The sequence below is a fragment of the Vespa velutina genome, chromosome 1, assembly GCF_912470025.1.
Source record: "Vespa velutina chromosome 1, iVesVel2.1, whole genome shotgun sequence".
Classification (NCBI taxonomy): Eukaryota; Metazoa; Arthropoda; class Insecta; order Hymenoptera; family Vespidae; genus Vespa; species Vespa velutina.
Genome location: NC_062188.1, coordinates 2,414,956 through 2,428,917, shown reverse-complemented (window position 1 = coordinate 2,428,917; position 13,962 = coordinate 2,414,956). Strand labels below are relative to the sequence as shown.

At 31.4% G+C, this 13,962-nt stretch overlaps 2 protein-coding genes across 2 annotated transcripts in view; both read left to right on the top strand.

Annotated features, from left to right (window-relative positions):
• Positions 1-9,308, top strand: part of LOC124956742 — a 31,952-nt gene extending 22,644 nt beyond the window's left edge. Inside the window, exons 8-11 of the mRNA XM_047512939.1 lie at positions 358-441; positions 3,913-4,104; positions 4,152-4,205; positions 8,170-9,308. Of these exons, the coding sequence (XP_047368895.1) occupies positions 358-441; positions 3,913-4,104; positions 4,152-4,205; positions 8,170-8,689 (850 nt within the window). The 3' untranslated portion in view covers positions 8,690-9,308. The remainder of the gene's footprint in view (positions 1-357; positions 442-3,912; positions 4,105-4,151; positions 4,206-8,169) is intronic.
• A 544-nt stretch (positions 9,309-9,852) lies between these two features.
• On the top strand, positions 9,853-11,640 carry LOC124956661 (pre-mRNA-splicing regulator female-lethal(2)D-like; the record flags this gene model as incomplete). The annotated part of the gene is given in 1 exon segment (XM_047512789.1): positions 9,853-11,640. A coding segment is annotated over 1 exon segment (267 nt), but the record flags the coding sequence as incomplete, so codon positions are not given.
• Between the last annotated feature and the right edge of the window lie 2,322 nt (positions 11,641-13,962).

Sequence of the window (13,962 nt, the reverse complement as noted above, 5' to 3'; positions counted from 1 at the left end):
AATATAATAATAATAATAATAAGAAGAAGAAGAAGAAGAAGAAAAAGAACAAATTTCTTTTCGGAAAGAAGTCTCTACGATCTATATTTCTCATTTTCATATATTGATCTATCTGATCGCGTTGAAACAAAATTTCTCCTTGCATATAACGTAGAGAAAAAAAAGAAAGGAAAAAAAAAAAAAAATAAATAAATAAATAAAATACAAAAGAAATAATTTGAATATCCAAAGTGACGCGCCGGGCTTTGTTAAGAACGAATATAATAATGATAGAATAATTTAGGACGTATTTACGCGAAGACACGCCATAAGCACCAATAGAAATTGTCTTTACTAATGTGAATTTTTTTTCTTTTCATACTCTTTTATAGGTAACAATATGAAAAAATGCCGTGCAAGGTACGGATTAGACCAACAGAGCCAATGGTGCAAACCATGCAGGTACGTTAACAGACCTCATTTTTCAAACCCTGTCTCGTTTTTATTCTTCCTTTATTTTTTTTTTTACTTTCGTTCGTTACGTTATATCGGGCTGGGGTGGGTGGTGGGAAGAGAAATAGCGGAGTCCGATTATTATTTTGTTTGAAAAAAAAAAAAAAAAAAAAAGAAAGAAAGAAAGAAAAAAAAAAAAAAAAAAGAAAAAAGAACACATATACATACATGATAGTTCGATTCTTTGTAAATAATTGTTTAACTTCTTAATTTCTTCTTTTGCGAATATGAGTGATAACAAAGACGAGGGTGTAAATAAAATTACGGAGTATCTTCGTTATAAAATTATATATTATTATTATTATTATTATTATTATTATTATTATTATTATTATTATTAGTCGAATTTCGATTGGAATAATTCACTTCGTCTGCTTTCCTTTTTTATATTCATTATCAACGAACATACCCGAACGTTATAACGTCGTCTTTGGTACGCTCGTCGAACAAAAAAAAAAAAAAAAAAAAAAAAAAAAAAGAAAAAAAAACGAAAGAAAAGAAGAGAAAAGAAAAAGAAAATAATAATAATAATAAGTAGATAAATAAATAAATAAATAAATTATCTCGTATATTATTATTCTGTAACAAAGAGTTTCTTTCGAGAATCGCGCGCACAGAGGGCTGGGGGTGGGGGATCTTAGCGTTCTCTCGACATGTATATATATATTACTTTCTTATTCTTATCGTCTTAAACTCCGTTCCGTCATCCACATGTTATCGTGGAACTTGAAAGTAAAACAAAACAAAACAAAACAAAACAAAAAAAAAGAAAGATAGAAAGAAAGAAAGAAAAGAAAAGAAACACAGAAAAAAGGAAAAGAGAGTCAAAAACGAGAAGGAGATTACAAAAAAAAAAAAAGAAAAAAAAAAGAAAATAAGTGAAAGAAGGTGAGATAAAAAATAAATAAAAAAAATAATAAAATGAACAAAAAAGAAAAAAAAAAAAAAGAAATCAACAGGAAAAGGAAGAAAAAAGGGAATACGAAAAGGTAGAGCGAGTATATATTACTTTTTATATACGTTGAACCCACGCTCCTATCACGAACGAACGTTGTATCCTCGGACGAAGGAAGATCTTTTCTCGTCTCGTGTCGTTTAAAAAAAAAAAAAAAAGAAAAAAAAAAGAAGAACTAGAAGAAGAGGAAAAGAAAAGAAAGAAGATAAAGAAAAAACTATATAAAAAAAGAAAATATATATATATATATATCGAATGAAACAGGCAGATATTAAAAAAGAAAAAGAAAAAAAATGATAGAAAAGTAAACGAAAATAAAAGTATTCACAAATTAATACGTAAAATCGTATGCAGAAAAAGCTGCGGAATAGTCAGAAAATGTGTCTTCCAAAAGATTAACAAAAAAAAAAAAAAAAAGAAAAAAAAAAAAAAAAAAAAAAAAGAAAACAAAAAAAAAGAACAAAAAAAACCGATAATAACGATATTAAAAAAATAAATAAATAAATAAAAGAGAACGTAAAATATAAACTCAAAAAAAAAAAAAAAAAGAAAAAAACGAACGGAATTTCTCTCTAATATATACATATACTCAATGTATATATGTATATATACATATATATATATATATATATACACATTTATATATGTAGATATATATATATATATATACATACATATATATATATATATACAATACGTTTTATCCCGGCGATCGATAGGGACGGCAAACAATATTCTACTGTACTTTGCTTGTAAATATCTCTTCTAGAACCACACTGTAGTTTCTATCGGTAATCACGAGCCATCACCACCCGTTTTAGCGCCACTAACCGCCGTAAACATATATACCGCTGCACCCGTGTAGTGCGCCCAAAAACGCCCCTCTACTCCCGGCTGGGCTTGTGAATTGTCCTGGACGTCATTAAAGGGGCGAAAACGAATCCCATCGGCGTTTTCGAGCTGTCGAGAATTATAAAGAGAACGATTTAAGATATAAAGTCACGGTCTTTTTTGTTTTTATTTTTTTTTTTCTCTCTCTCTCGTATTGTTAGCGAAATAATCGATTAATCATTAATTGATATTAACATCTTTCGGGTTCGAGATTGTAATAGAGTTTTCTTCAAAATAAAAAATAAAAAACAAAACAAAACAAAAACAAAAAAAAAAAAAGAAAATATATATATATATATGAAATGAAATAGAAAAACAAACGTAAAGAAAGAAGAAAATATTTTCTATGTATACATGTGAAGGAAGAAAAGATAAGACAAAATAAAAGAAAAAAGAGAAATAAGAAACGCATAAAGATCTTATTTAGTGGCAGCTCTGAAAATAATAATAATATATGGGAATCGCGTTAACTACGGGCACATTTGGGAGACATATTTTCTGATTAGTACGAACGAGGATAAAAATAAAAACAAGCAATCAATAATCAGTCAATCAAACAATCAAAGAATCAATCAGTCAATCAATCAGTCATTCAATCGCGTTCATCGTCGGTAAATAAAAAATACATTATTATTACCACACACACATTATTATTATTATTATTATTATTATTATTATTATTATTATTATTATTATTATTATTATTATTATTATTATTATTATCATTATTATTATTATTATTATCATTATTATTATTATTCTTATCATTATTATTATTATTATCATTATTATTATTATTATTATTATTATTATTATTATTATTATTATTATTTATTAATAATAATAAATTCCGGACTCCCATCGTACACTTACGTATTTGATTTTGATACTCTCAAATAGTTTATTCCAAACGAGGTTGACAACGACAACGATTTAAAAACATTTTGATACAGTATCATACAACAAAGAAACATGAAAGACATAAATACAGCAAACATAGTCGTTGCCGGCCTCGTCGCTTGGCGATCGTTAATCAAACAAACAAACAAACAAACAAACAAAAAAGATGGTTTTCTAAAAATGAATTGAATAATGAATTCATGAATATAAAAAAAAAAAAGGAAAAGAAAATGAAATAAAATAAAAGTATATACTACGTGTGTAAAAATAAAAATAAATAAGAAAAAGTACGTACGTATAAGGAAGGATAATAAAAAAAAAAGGAAAAAAAAAAAAAAAAAAAGAAAAAAATAAACAAAAATAATAATAATAAAGTAAATAAATAAATGGCGAATTAAGAATTAAAATGGAAGGTGTTGAAGAAAAAATTTAAAAGAAAAAAAAAAAAAAAAAAAAAAAAGAGGAAAAGAGAAATAGAAAATGAAAAAAAAAATGAAAGGAAAAAAAAAAAAAAAAAGAAAAGAAAAAAAAATAGGAGAAAAAAGAAAAGTAAAAGAAAAAGGATGATGCGTGTGGGTGACGACGATACGGTGTAGTTAATCTTAAGAAGGTGGGATTAAGTGACGATGTTCGATGCGAGCGCCCCTTTAATGGCTGGTGGTTGGTTTTGGCAGCCCAGTGGAGCATGGAGCGGGGATGGGCATCCACGCGAGTATAATCCATCATGGTGTGGGAAGTAGCGCGGGGGCCGGGGTCGGGGCTGGAGGTGGTGGAGGAACGGTTGGGGCGACCACTGCCCCGCCAAACACCAACACTGCCTCCAATACCTCCTCGCCTCAGCAAGAACCCACTTATGTTAATCTCTAGTCAAGCCTATCGCCTCCCTTCTACTGCAACACTTCTTCTTAAACAGTGGTCAGTCCCGACTTAAACCTAAGGGCTCGCTAATGCCCTCGCTAATGCCCTCGTATTGCTCGTTGTAATCGCGGTTCTATATATTTATGGAAAAAAAAAAAAAAAAAAAAAGAAAAGAAAGAGAGAGAGAGAGAATAAAAGAATGAGAGAAAATGAGAGAGAGCGAGAGAGAGAGAGAGAGAGAGAGAGAGTGATCAAATGAGTACACAATGGATACGAAAGAAGGGGAGTGTTTGTATATGTGTGTGTGTGTGTATGAGAGAGAGAGAGAGAGAGAGAGAGAGAGAGAGAGAGAGAGAGAGAAAGGATAGCGAAAAGATGACCACCGACCGAAGAAAAAAGTGAAAATACTAAAAAAGAAAAAAAGTAGGAAATAATAATGACATATGAAAGAAAGAAAAAAAATTATATGTGCAACGAGCTTGTGGCATAGTGAGCGGCCAAGCGATGCCCTGATGCTCGCATTGTTTCTCATTGTTGTGGCTCTTTACAGCTTATTATTGTTATTATTTGTTATCGTTTAGTTGAACTTTTTAATCAGTGTTGCTCTTTAGCATGGATGGTCTGTAATACGTATATGCATATACATATATATATGTATAACAGGTTTTCTTTTCGGTTTCGAAACATTTTGGCATATATATATATATATACCTAATTATATTATTATCGTTATTATTATCATTATTATTATTATTATTATTATTATTATTATTATTATTATTATTATTATTATTATTATTATCATTATTATATACATAGAGAGTTGTACGTTTCGCATTTTTGGCATGGCAGTTTCTCGTACGGTTACGACAATGTGTATACGAATATTTATATATAGTATATTATATATATATATATATATATATATATATATATATATACATATATATATACACGTTTTTATTACTTTTTGTTTTAATTTTTTTTTCTTTTTTTATTTTTTTTATCTTTTCGTTTTCTTTTTTTTTTTTTTTTTTTTTTTTCAATTTTTTAATACCTAATCGTTTTACTTTTCATAACATATACATATATATATATAACGCCACATTGATGTGTTTTACAATATACATATAATATATAGTGTGCGTAACAATTCCTCTTTTTAAAAATAAGATCAAAGAATATATCGAGAGGCGGCCATAATACACGTCGCGAATTTCTCACGGATATTATACATATATAAAAAAAAGAGAGATTACGTTCTCGTTTCTCCTGTTATTGTTTTTGTTTTTGTTTTTTCTTTTTTTTTTTTTTCTTTTCTTTTCTTTTCTTTTCTTTTTTTGTCTCCTAATATTTATTTTGTTGTTGTTGTTGTTGTTGTTTTTATAATTTTTGAAAAAAATCGTGCACGCGCGTGCCGCCTAATCATTTAATTATTAGCACCTTGCTTTTCATAATTCCTCTGAGATCGTTGTTCTCGCAAAATGAAGAGAGAGAGAGAGAAAGAGAGAGAGAGAGAGAGAGAGAGAAAGAGAGGGAGAGAGAGAGAGAGAAAAAAAAAAGAAGAAAAAAAAAGAAAGAAAAAAGAAAAGGAAAAAAAAACACAAAAAGAGAAAAGAAAAACAGTATTTTTTTGACGGGTTTTTTGTCTTCACTATTATTACGCTCTCCGAGAACGTTAGTAATAATAGCAACATGGATTTAGCGCGAAACGTTTTTCTTTTCCCTTCCTTTTTTTTTCCTCCTCCGTCGTATACGACGGTATCGAGTTGTTGTGTGTTATCCATCAATTGTGAAAAGAAAAAAAAAAAAAAAGAAAAAGAAAAAGAGAAAAAGAAAATCAAAAAAAAAAAAAAAAAAAAGAAAAAAAGAAGAAAAATAACAAATTAACTCAGCTGAGAGATGAAAAATAATGAGAGCCAATGGCAGAGCGGTGAACGTCTCGACTGCGAGAAGCCTGCGTGTTGGCTTCATTTTATTCCAAAATTTATTGCAGTAGTAGCTCCGATGCGCCTCTTCCTTTTTTTTTTTTTCTCATTTGCTAATTATTACGTCAACCGATCAGCGTTATTATATCAATCAGGGATACTTTGTCCGCCATATATATTTATCTATTTATTAATCTCTATCCGTCAGATTTTTTTCTTCTCTATTTTTTTATTTCTGTAGATTTTTTTTTCCTTTTTTTTTTTTTTTTTTTTTCTTTACCCTACCCCTCTTCTTTCTTTGTCTTTTCCTTTTAATCTCTCTCATTGAACGAACGTACGTAGTGAATGAGAGAGAGAGAGTGAGAGAGAGAGAGAGAGAGTGAGAGAGAAAGAGAGAGAGAGAGTGAGAGCGAGAGTGAGATTAGAATGAGAGAGAAGAAGAGGGATGATAATTCACGCGAACGATCGAACCGTTCCATTACCCCCTCTTAAATTCCCATTTTTATGCACGCAATTTTTGTTCTGATTCATGAAAACAAAAGTATAAAAAAAAAAAGAAAAAGAAAGAAGAAATTAAAAAAGTAAGAAAAAAGAAAAAAAAAAGAGATATATTTTCTTCATTATCTTCGGTGTATTTTTTGATAAATGAAAGAAAAAAAAAAAAAAAAAAAAAAAAAAAAAGATCGAGCTGGTTGATATAAACAAAAATCGTGTGCGCATCGGAACGGGACTATCGTCGATTAGAAATTTCCAAGTTCCACGTAACATATGCAGAAATAAAAAAAAAAAAAAAAAAAAAGAAGAAAGAAAAAAAGGAAAAAAAAAGTAAAAAAAAAAAAGAGAAAAAAAGCAATAAAAAGAACAGTAGAACGAAGAAAAAAAAATTACGAAGAACAAATTGCGTTTCCCGGTCGAGTAAAGGTCACTCGATTGGTTGTCGGTTTTTTTTTTCTTATTGCTGTTGTTGTTGTTATTATTATTTTATTAATTATTGTTGTTGTTGTTATTGCTATTAATGATAATGATGGTGATGATGATTATGATTATGATTATGATGATGATGATGTTTATGATGACGATGATTTTTGTTCCTCCTTTTATTTTTTTTGTTTTTCTGGTTTTTTGTTTTGTTTCTCCAACGCCCCCCCCCCACCCCCATTGAAGATATTTCTCTTTTATTTTCCACGTATTTACGTATACATATATACATACATACATACATACACACATACATACATACATTCATACATACATACATACATACATACATACATACATACATACATACATACATACATACATACATACATCATACATACATACATACATTCATACATACATACATATATATTACCACTTGTTGACACACAGTTATGCTTGCTAAGTCTCTTAACTTTTTGAAGCATGGCATTTGCTACGAGTGAATCGTATCGAGCAGAGTAAAATGGCGGCGCGACGTTGCACGAGCGCAGGACATCCGGTAAAATCTTCTCGTGATATCTTCAATTCCAAGATAGAAAGAATGAGAAGTGTACTCTAATCGAGCATGCAAATGTAGACGACGAAGAGGAGAGATTCTTGCGCTCGTGCCGTTGCAACGAATTACGAGTGAATCGCATGTTTAATTTAGTTGGTAATTATTATTTAGATATTAATCTTTGTAAATCGACTTTGTACCGTTCTCCTTCATCTTCCACGACATATATATATATATATTATAAATAATTTTTCAAAGTAATATAATTACTTAAAAGTAGTAATATAATTACTTGTAAAAGTAATTGCAAAAAAAAAGTATGGAAGATTTGCGATGAAGACGAAAACGTTGCAATGTCGCACAAGGATCGAAAAGATAGAGAAAAAGATAGATCGAGAAGAGAGAGGAGGTATAGAGAAAATGAAGGGAAAAAAAAAGAATAAAATAAAAGAAAGAAAGAGATAAATCGATCGAGTCTCTTTTTGTAAGAAAAGTAAAAAAAAAAAAAAAAAAAAAAAAATAGAAAAAAGAAAAGAAAAAAAAAATAAAAGGAAAGGGAGAAAAAAAGGGAGAGGCAGAGGGGAGAGAGAGAGAGCGGGGGGGGTGGTGATAATGGAGAAATATTATGGAGAATGTAATTGGACTAATCCGATCACCCTTATTTCCAGACGTAAGAAGAAATGTATCAGGTACATGGGGGAGGGAGGAGAAGGCGACGGTGAAGCCGACGGCGAAGGTGAGGACGATCATTCGGAGGATAATTTAGGCAGCGTCGGGGAGGCAGGTACTCCCGAGGAAGATGAATCCTTGAGCAGTCCTGGAGGCTTGTCCGCATTGTCGAGTCTGGCCAGTCCATCGTTGGTGTTACCATCACCTTCGAGCCTAGCCAGCCCGTGTCCATGCCCTTTGACACCTCCGGTACCTCCTCCGCCCCTGCCGAACCCGAGTAATCAACAACAACAGCAGCAGCAGCAACAGCAGCAACAGCAGCAACAGCAGCAGCAGCAACAGCAGCATCAGCAGGCTCAACAGGGCCAGCAACAGCCGCATCGTAATCCAGTTGGTACGAATCCTCACGACATCAACAATCCGTTGAGTGTTAATCAACTCACCGGGCAGTGTATAAAAAGTGAAGTCGTACCAGCACCACCCTCGGGTCCCTCCAATCCAGCGATCAGCGTTACGTAGCCCCGGGTGGACCCACGTGACAAGACTGTTGCAACACACGGTGTCATCCAAGGGGTCCATCTATGTATCTACTGTGCGCGACAGAGAGGCTGGACGATGACGGTAACGATGACGATGACGATGACGATTAATTCGAAGAGACAGGATCGTTCGATCAATGATAGAACGTCATTGTTGAACGAAGTTAAATCTTCGTTCGCCGGTCCTATTACTCTTCCTCCTCGTCTATCGGCGTTAATCGTAATCGAGCATGGACTAATCGAGAAACGATTGGAAAAGAAAAGAAAAAGAAGAAGAAAAAGAAGAAGACGAAGAAGAAGAAGAAAAAGACGAGGAATGAGAAGGTTTTCTCAATCGTCGTCATCCTCGTCATCGTCGATGCCGCAGCGAAGTACTCCTTCGACTTCGGTTCTTCGCCCTTTTTCAATTGTCGTCGTCTCTTGTGTTGTTTCTAGCGAAATATACAAAGGAAATGAAAAAAAAATGAAAAAAGAAATTAAAAAAGGACGGACGATCGAGCTTTTTTTGATGCGTCGTTTACGAACGTTCTTATATAAAACACACGTAGGGTATATATATATATATATATATATATATATATATATATATGTATGTACAAGCATATAATATGCACGATGTGAGGGGACGAAGGACTTTCCGAGGATCATTCGGTGGATTTTTGTCCAAGTGTGCCAGCAAAGAAGAAATGCGTGTGCGCGTTAAGAGTGTTAAGAGTGTGCGTGCGTCCGTGCGTGCGTGCGTGCGTGCACGCGTGTCTTTTTTTGCGTGTCTCTCCGCGAAGAAAAGAAAAATAAAAAACAAAAAATAAATAAATAAATAAACAAAAATATAAGAAAAGAAAAGAAAAGAAAAGAAAAGAAAAGAAAAGAAAGGAAAGAAAAGGAAAGGAAAAGAAATGAAATGAAAAAAAAAAAAAAAGAAAAGAAAAGAAAAAAAAATAAAAGAATAGAAAAGAAGAGAAAAAGAAGTAATCGCGAGATGAGAGGAGCTGAATATTTTAAAGAGGCCTCCGTCGTCTCTCGCGTATTGAACGATTATATTTGTCGTCCCTCTCTCCTCTCGACTGTCTTCATTTACCGTGCCAAAGCGCTTCTCGGCTCTACTACGGGATATGATATGTAATGTCGGCCGAGAACGAATGATCTTTATCGATCATCAAACGGAAACAAGCAAGCAACAAAGTGCTGCTCTGGATATGTAATCGTTATACTTATATCTTTCCGTATTGTTCTTCTAATTCTTCGTCATTGCAACCACAGCTATCACTATCACACAATCATGATCATCACCATCATCATCATCATTATCATCATCATCATCAGCAGCAGCAGCAACAGTAGCAGCAGCAGCAACATCATCATCATCATCATCAGCAGCAGCAGCAGCAGCAGCAGCAGCAGCAGCATTAGTAGCAGTATCAGCATTATTAGAATCATCGGAATCATTATAATCATTATTAACATCGTTTTGTCTCATTACCATTAGCAACATTTTTACCTTACTCATTTTGTTTTTCTTTCCTTCTTTTTCCTCAACCTCTCCCTCTCTCTCTCTCTCTCTCTCTCTCTCTCTCTCTCTCCCTCCCTCCCTCTGCTTCTCTCTCTCTCTCTCTCTCTCTCTCTCTCTCTCTCTCTCTCTCTCTCTTCCCCTTTCCCGAGCTAGGCTCTAACAGGAGGAGTATCATCATGAACGAAAGATTCACTTTTGTTGTATTGTCTTTCAATAATTTTTCGATCTCAAGGATCGAACTCTTATGTGCGATAGTGTGAGAGTAAGAAAGAGAAAGAAAGAGAGAGAGAGAAAGAAAGAGAATATGTGTGTATGTGTTTGTGTGTATGAGAGAGAGAGAGAGAGAGAGAAATAAAATAATAATGTATGTATGTATGTACGACAGAGAGGGACGAAGGCAGACGTTACTTCGTTTCGTTTAACGAATAAAGTATGCTGTAGAAATACTCAGGACCAAGCGTCTGACTGTAGTCGCTCCTATAAGAAAAAATGAATAATGAAAGATGAAAGGTAGACAGTTAGATAGATAGATAGAGAGAGATAGAAAGAGATAGAGAGAGAGAGAGAGAGAGAAAGAGAGCGAAATAGTAAGAAAGGAATAATGTATGTATGCGTAATGTGTCTCGCCGTATAGAGGAAGAGAGATAGATAGAAAGAAAAAAAGAAAGAAATGGAGAGAAAGAGAGAGAGAGAGAACGAGTGCCGACGAAGAAGAACTAGCTGATAATACTTGTTACGTTGTGATGCCAATGACTGAAAGGTCATGTTCCTGTGCCAGGTACTATATTCTATTAAAATAATTAATTAATCGCGGACAGCTGAAAATAAGAGAGAAAGAGAAATAAAGAAAGAGAGAGAGAGAGAGAGAGAAAGAGAGAGAAAGAGAAAAAGAGAGAAAAAAAGAAAGAGAGAAAGAGAAAGAGAGAAAGAGAGAGAGAAAGGAAGAAAGAAAAGGAGAGTTAAGCAACTCCGTAAACAATTTATTATTAATTCGTTTATTCGAAACTCCACGACGTCAAATTAATCTATTCCCATATAATGTAATTTGTTATTTCTTTAAAAGTCTATACACACGTACACACACACACACACACACACACACAAACACACACAGTCTCCGATTAATTAGCGTGTAAGATTTTTATCGTTCTCTTCTTTTTCTTCCTTTTTAATTTTTTTTTTCTTTTTTCTTTTTTCTTTTTTTTTTTTTTTTCTTCTTTTTTTTTCATAAAAATCATTAGATTCTTATTTTCCTTCCTTAGGGCTCGTACGATATTTCATTTTCGAAGGTTCCCGTTTTCTTTCTTTTTTTTTTTTTCTACAATCCAACAAAACGTCCATCGAAGATAAATAACGTATCACAAATTTTACATTATTAACGCGAATATCGATTGACAGAAAATAATTCTTTCTTTTTTTTTTTTTGTTTTTGTTTTTTTTTTTTGTATTCGTCCTTTATTTTGTTTTTCTTTTCGATTTCTTTTCTCGTTTTTCTTGTGTTTTAATATTATTGTATTAATATTATTATTATGTTATATTATTAAGTAATACCAATATATGTATATATATATATATATATATGTTGTACAATATATGTATACATATATATATATATATATATATATATATATATATATATATATAAACGCGTCGAAAGGAAAGCTAAACGCACATGGATCTCCATTGCATAATATTTAACGAACTACGTAGACAAATCTCAGGTAAAATCACGTGTCCGATTTAGGAACGGGTGCTGCTTTTTCATATTGACGATGCTGATTTTTATGTCGCGACGTCGTCTTTCTTCTATTCTTTCGAAAATCAACCTAGCAAACAAAGAAAACGAACAAACCGACGAACGTCGTCTTATGACATCATATTTGACGACGAATGATCGTGTACGATCATTGAACACTGATCTGATCGATAGATCGATCGATCGATCAATAACTGCGGCAAGAGAAAATTGACTTTCTCAAGATGTGTTGAAAGTGCAATCAAGAGCTTCCAGAAATAAAAAAAAATCTCTCTGACCAAGGTGCGACCACGTTTAACTCCGCGATATACGTCAATTTTTTAGGGGGTTTTTTTTTTTTTTTTTTTTTTTTTTTTTTACTTTTTTTTTTATTTTTTTTTTTTTTTATTTTTTTTTTTTATTTTTTTTTTTTTTTTTTTGACACATTCCCTTCCTCACTTCAATTTTCGAACTCTTTAAAAAAGCTCTCTCAAGCTCTTCTTTTAAACCCTTTTATTTCTTCTTTTTTCTCGTCCTCTCGTCATGCAATCTTTCCTCTTTCTTCTCACCCTCTACTACTTTCTTCTGTTTAAAAACAAAAAAAAAAAAAAAAAAAAAAAAAAAAAAAAAAAAAAAAAAAAAAAGAAAAGAAAGAAAAGAAAATCTTATTCGCTTTCGTATCGTTTTAATCTCTGCGATAATGATAAAATAATTGAAACTGCATGCGCATTAAGCGTCAGAGAAACAAAAAAAAAAATATATATATATATATATATATTTTCCGTCGTATACGGAAGAGCGAAGGTCTTTTATTATTAGTATCATTTATTATTATTATTATTAATATTATTATTATTATTATTATTATTATTAATATTATCATTATTATTTTATCATTATTATTATTATTATTACTATTACTATTATTATTACTATTACTATTATTATTATTATTATTATTATTATTATTATTATTATTATTATTATTGTCATTATTATTATTGTCAATATTATTATCATTATTATTAGTAAAAATATTTTTGCGTTTGTACGTAATGCGACGTACGTAGTTGTATCAAAGATTTTTAAACGTACATTTTATCGATCAAAATTATTATTACGATTGCGAGAAAGATTTAGTAAACGAAATTAGCGTATGATGCGTATATATATATATATATATATATATATGTATGCGTGAGCGTGAGAAATAGCGTGAGAAAGAAAGAGAAAGAGAGAGAGAGAGAGAGAGAGAGAAAGAGAGAGTTACAACGTTTAAGTTCTAATTAATGTGTTGTCTATTTTTTCTGTTTATTTTTTAGTGTCCGCTTCTTAACGCGCGTTCGTTAATCGTTAGGACGGCATATATTTTTATTGTTATACGAAGGGGGAAAAGAAAAAAAAACGAGATTATTAATGTTTCTATTGAATTTACCCCAACAAGCGCTTTCTTTTTTCTTTTTTCTTTTTCTTTTTTTTTTTTTTTTGTTTTTTTTCCTTTTTATATATTTTTATACACATTTGCATTTTTTTTTGTCTCCGTTTGCGTTTACAGTGCAAAAGTAAATGAGATAGAAATATGAGGAAACAATATATAGAAATTGTCCGCATAAATTTCGAACAAATTTCAAATACATCTGTCATTGCGTTAGATTAGATTTTCTTTTCTTTTTCTTTTCCTTTTCTTTTTTTTCTCTCTTTGTTTTAATTTTTTCTTTTTTTTTTTTTTTTTTTTTTTTATTTCCCTTTGCATATTTCTGCTGTCCGATAATATGAAAAAAAAAAAAAAAAAGAAAAAAAAAGTAGAAGAAAAAATAAAGAAAAGGAAAGAAAGAAAGAAAATTACTCGATAAAGATCTCGAGAGATATATCTGTGAATTAATATTATTACGTCGTTAAACAAAATCTTTGTAGATCGTACGATCGTATTATGCGTTTAAGATCGATATCGATCATGTGCGACCAGATACGGGGCTGATTTAAATAGAAATTTTTAATTATTGCATTA